At 40.4% G+C, this 5,437-nt stretch overlaps 1 protein-coding gene across 1 annotated transcript; it reads left to right on the top strand.

Annotated features, from left to right (window-relative positions):
- The first annotated feature begins 912 nt into the window (after positions 1–912).
- LOC105959660 (uncharacterized) lies at positions 913–5,214 on the top strand. The gene is made up of 5 exons (XM_088823583.1): positions 913–1,463; positions 2,025–2,734; positions 2,813–3,034; positions 3,126–4,559; positions 4,652–5,214. The coding sequence occupies exons 1-5, from the start codon at positions 1,391–1,393 to the stop codon at positions 4,943–4,945; spliced, it is 2,733 nt and encodes a 910-aa protein (XP_088679709.1). The 5' UTR covers positions 913–1,390; the 3' UTR covers positions 4,946–5,214.
- Positions 5,215–5,437: the final 223 nt, after the last annotated feature.

The following is a 5,437-nucleotide window of genomic DNA, read 5'->3' as shown; positions in this document are numbered from 1 at the left end:
CGATTTGCCCCCTTATACTTTGGCTCGATATTACTTTAACCCCTTCTATTCTCAATTGCATCAATTTACCCCCTAGTTCTTTGGCTCGATATCACTTTACCCTCTTGTACTTGAAAAATTGTCTTAATGTGGCCCTCGCCGTTAGTTTTAACCCATTTGACCTTAACTCCGTTACGTTTGATCTAAGTTTGAAAATTACAAAAAAGCCACCTCCCAGTTTAAATAATTATAAAAAATAAAAAAAAATTGTGGCTGGCGTCATGGACTATGTTTTCTCGTTGTCTTGAATTTTTTATTATTTTATTTTTTGTTTTTTTATTTTTTTATTTTTTAGTTTTAATATTTTTAATAATTATTTAAATTGGGAGGGGTGACTTTTTAGTAATTTTCAGACTTGGATCAAAGGGTGTTATGGTCAAAGGTTTGAAAATTAAAGGCGAGGGCCACATTGAGACAATTTTTCAAGTACATGGGCAAATCGATGCAAATGAGAGTAGAATGAGCTAAAGTGATATCGAGCCAAAGTACAAGGAGGCAAATCGATTCAATTAAGAATAGAAAGGGGTAAGGTGATCAATATCGAGCCAAAGTAGTATCAAAATTAAATATACATTATTTATTAGTTAGGGATATAATGGTGATAATTAAGTATTTTTAATTAATAAATATTATTTTGGATTTATTTAAAAAATATAAAATAAAATTGAGCTCATTTCAATGGCACTTGTGTAATTGAGAGTTTTGTCGAATCCCCCAAGAAAAGTAGCGTCAGTGAATCGTGGAGGCCATTTTCTCTAACTGCACTTGTTGTTAGACATGATAATAGATTAATAAATAAAAAAACAATTTTATTTAATTAATAATACTTTGATCATGTTTAATTCAGTTTGATTAGTTATTGCGTGCTGAAACATATTAATATTGTTTCTCTATGTTTTGCAGAAAATTGCGGAGGCCAATATTTTCTCTAACATGTATATACTGAAGTTAATTCCGAAGAATCCATTTATCTAGAAATATTAAATATATGTAATAAGAAAATCTATGGACAAGTTCAACTGATTGCTGCAGAAACATTTTTTTTTTTTACAATTTAGCTCCAAAGTCAGCTTTTATACTCACCATTAATCCTCTCTCTCTCTCTCTCTCTCTCTCTCTCTAGAACCGATTATCATTTCTCTTCTCATAGTCATTGCTCATTTTGTAAACCCTAAAAACTCGTAAGTCGGGCTGCGATAATATACTGTCGGATTACTCCCGGTGTTTTGATCTGGCCTTGTTGACTTTTACGGTTGCATTGTTGACTATTTCAAAATTCAGGTGAAGTTTTGGAAGGTTACGTTGAATTGTCGAGAGGGGGTCCGATCACGAGAGAAAACATCGCCATTAGATGGCGCTGTTTAGAAGATTCATCTATCGGCTGCCGCCGGATCGGCTGCTCGAGATCTCTGAGAGAGTCTACTGTATGCCTTTTTTCAGCTACACTGTTCTTGTTCAATTAGCAATTGTTTCGCCGATTTATAAATGAACGTGAAATTATGGAGCCATGAGTTGCAAAAAGTAGTGTATGTGTTGGATTATCAATTTATTACAATTTTTTTTTAGGATTTGCCGTAGGAAAAAAAGTATTTGCTACGGCCGTTTACCGTAGCGGGGTTTTTGTCACGCCCGTATCTGTGGCGAGCCAAATTCGTAGCAAAAACCTTTTTATTACAAATTTGGTATCTTTTGGCTACTGGTCGTAGTAAAAAGTCATTTTTCTAACATCGCTAGTTGCGATAAATATTAGAATGCCATCCAAATTCCTTGGGTTTGCCATATAGTAAATACCCATTTTCTGAATGCTCCCAATATTTTTCTTTGTTTACGCTCCAAGTAAAATTTAATAAGATTAACAAGGTTTTATTTCTGCATTGATAGTTTAGTTTTTTTTTTTTTTTTTAAATTTCATATTGTTCAAAATATGTAATTTTCAGATTTGTTGATGTCATTTGATTTAATTTGATTTCTGCTTCTATATGTAGTGTTTGATTGCTGCTTCTCCACCGATGTACTCGACGAGAACGAGTATCGAACATATATGAACGGGATTGTCGCACAGCTACAAGAACACTACCCGGAAGCTGCTTTTATGGTTTTCAATTTCAAAGAAGGAGAAAGGAGGAGCCAATTATCCGACGCCTTATCTCAGTACGACATGACGGTAATGGATTACCCTCGTCAGTACGAAGGGTGCCCACTGTTACCTATAGAAATGATCCACCACTTTTTACGATCGAGTGAGAGCTGGTTATCGCTCGAAGGACAACAAAACGTGCTCTTAATGCACTGCGAAAGGGGCGGTTGGCCCGTGCTTGCGTTTATGCTCGCTGGACTTCTTCTGTACCTGAAACAGTACAACGGTGAACAAAAGACTCTTGAAATGGTATACAAGCAGGCATCAAGGGAGCTTCTTCATATTCTATCTCCTTTGAATCCTCAGCCATCTCAGCTCAGATATCTTCAGTACATTGCTAGAAGAAACGACTTTGGTTCGGATTGGCCACCGTCGGATACACCTTTGGCTTTGGACTCTATTATAGTTAGGAATCTTCCTTTATATGACGGTGGAAGAGGATGTCGGCCAGTTGTTCGTGTGTATGGTCAGGATCCTTCTTCGAAAACAAATAGTAGAAGTTGTAAGCTATTGTTTTCGACTTCGAAAGTGAAAAAGCGTATCCGTTTCTATCAACAGGTAATGCTACAACAAATCTTTTGAAATTTCATATGAAAACAATTTTATGGTGTTGTTATTGATCTGTGGTGTATGCAGGAAGAGTGCGAACTAGTGAAAATTGATATACATTGCCGTGTTCAAGGAGATATTGTTCTTGAGTGCATCCATTTGGAGGACGATTTTCTGAGGGAAGAGACGGTTTTTAGAGTTATGTTTCATACGGCTTTTGTCCGTTCAAATGTGTTGGTGCTGAACCGCGATGAAGTTGATATTCTTTGGGATGCCGAAGACCAATTTTCGAGGGATTTCAAAGCAGAGGTAAGATTTTGTGTTCCCTGTGCTATGTTTCTTAGTTTTTGTGAAACTTTCAGCTCTTTAAAAAGTAATTTTTTTTTTTTGGGTGTATCAGGCGCTCTTTTCAGATGCAAATTCTGTTTCATCTGTTATCACAGCAGAAGAAGAAGAAGTAAGTAAAACTGTCTCGAAAAAGCAGCTAAATTCCAGTTCAAAATCGAAGCAGCAAGAGTTACAGCCTCCTGTAGCAAGACTAGCAAAGCCAAATGCTTCATCTAAGTGGATACCTACTAACAAAGGTTCTTACTCTAATTCGATGCATGTTTACTATCCTCCGACGAGATATAACAGTGCTCCAGCAGCATTAGCCGATGGCAAAGATTCACCACCTTCGGCTACACCGCCGCCGCCACCACCACCTCCACCTCCACCCCTTACTCATGCATCTTCTTTACCTTCTCCCATCATGGGAAAACCCTCTCCACCTCCACCACCGCCACCACCTCCACCTTCAATGCCTTGGGATTATTTTTTTCATTCGCCTAGCCCTTCACAGCCTCCTCCTCCCCCACCTCCACCTCCACCTCCCTCGCGTGGTGGACCACCTGCTCCTCCTCCACCTTCCATTTATGGAGTTTCTTCTTTTCCTTCGCAACACTCTAGGACCCCATCAGCTCTTCCCCCTCCTCCACCACCGCCACCTCCTTCTTTTGGTGCACTTCCTCCAGCCCCTCCTCCTCGTGGACTACTTCCACCTCCGCCACCGCCACCGCCACCTCCACCTCCTTCTTTTGTTTCGTTTCCTTCATCCCCTTGTGTTCCACCTCCACCACCACCTCCTCCTTCTTTTGGTACACTTCCTCCAGCCCCTCCACCTCCTCCCTTTCGTGGAGCTCCACCACCTCCACCACCTCCTCCTGGAAGTCGTATACCTGGCCCACCTGCACCTCCAGGACCTCCTAGACCTCCAGGAGGTGCACCACCTCCACCACCTCCTCCTGGAGGCCGTGCACCTGGCCCACCTCCACCTCCGGGACCTCCTTGTGGTCCACCTCCACCACCGCCACCTCCTTCTGTTGGTGGACTTCCTCCAGCCCCTCCTCCTCGTGGTCCACCTCCACCACCACCACCGCCACCTCCTTCTTTTGTTGCATTTCCTCCATCCGCTCGTGGTCCACCTCCACCACCACCTCCTCATTCTTTTGATGCACTTCCTCCAGCCCCTCCACCTCCTCCCTTTCGTGGAGCTCCACCACCTCCACCACCGCCACCTTCTTCTTGTTGTGCAATTCCTCAAGCCCCTTCTCCTTGTGGTCCATCTCCACCACCACCGCCTCCTTCTTTTGGTGCACTTCCTCAAGCCATTCCTCCTCGTTGTCCACCTCCACCACCACCGCCACCTCCTCTTTTTGGTGCACTTGCTCCAGGTTCCTATGAAGCTCATTCAACACCACCAGTCACTTGTAGATGTGGATTCCAGTTGCCAGTGATTACATCACGGACACCAGACAATACAGGGAGAAGATATCGCGCTTGCCCAAACTATGGGGTATAATTCAGTACTTTTTCTGGTTGCTAATTGTATTCTGGATTTCTTTATTTTACTTGTCCAAAAACTTTATGATTTGTCATGTTTCACAGAAAGCCGGCTATTGTGGTGTGTACATGTGGTTGGATCCTGAAATATTTGACCGATCCAAGATGACTATCCCTGAATTGCTCCAAAACATGAACAAACTAAGAGAAGAAGTGGATAGTTACAAAGAGAAAGAAGCAGAGATGAATAAGGAAAGAAAGTCAATTAAAAAACAAATAAAGAAGCTAGAGAAGCTCACTGCAATGAACAATAGAAGAATGAACTTGCAAGTTGTAGTGTTTGCAACCATTGTACTCCTTATTGCCATATTTGTTATCAAAATACAAATTGGTAAATAAAGAGTTGAAAATATATATGCAACTTAAAGGCCTAAATAATCTAGCTATTTGGTAAAGTAAGAAATTTGCTTGTAATGGTCAATTTGGTTCTATATGTAATTGATAAATTAAGGTAGAATTTCCAGTTTGTATTAGGTCTTGTGTGATGGTGAATTTGGGTATGGTCAATTTGGTTATCTGTTGGTTTCCATTAAGTGCAATGTTAATGTTGTTCAATTATGTAATGTTGGTTATATGGTAAGTGCAATGTATATGTTGGTTTTTTTTTTCTTTTTTTCTTTTTTTTCAATTATTTTTTTTACGGCGGCGGATCTTCGGAGCTTTGCTTAGCTGACTCAACATTAGTCAACTTCAACATTAGTTGACATCTGACATTTCATTTTTTTTTTCCTTTTATCTTTTTTTCTTCCTTTAATTTGTTTACGGTGGTGGGTTGTCGGAGCTCCGGTTAGCTGACTCAACGTTAGTTAACTTCAACATTAGTTAACTTTA

The sequence above is a fragment of the Erythranthe guttata genome, chromosome 9 (assembly GCF_056151865.1).
Source record: "Erythranthe guttata isolate IM_541 chromosome 9, IM_541, whole genome shotgun sequence".
Lineage (NCBI taxonomy): Eukaryota > Viridiplantae > Streptophyta > Magnoliopsida > Lamiales > Phrymaceae > Erythranthe > Erythranthe guttata.
The sequence above is the reverse complement of the archived record's forward strand: the minus strand, read 5'-3'. Positions and strand labels throughout refer to the sequence as shown.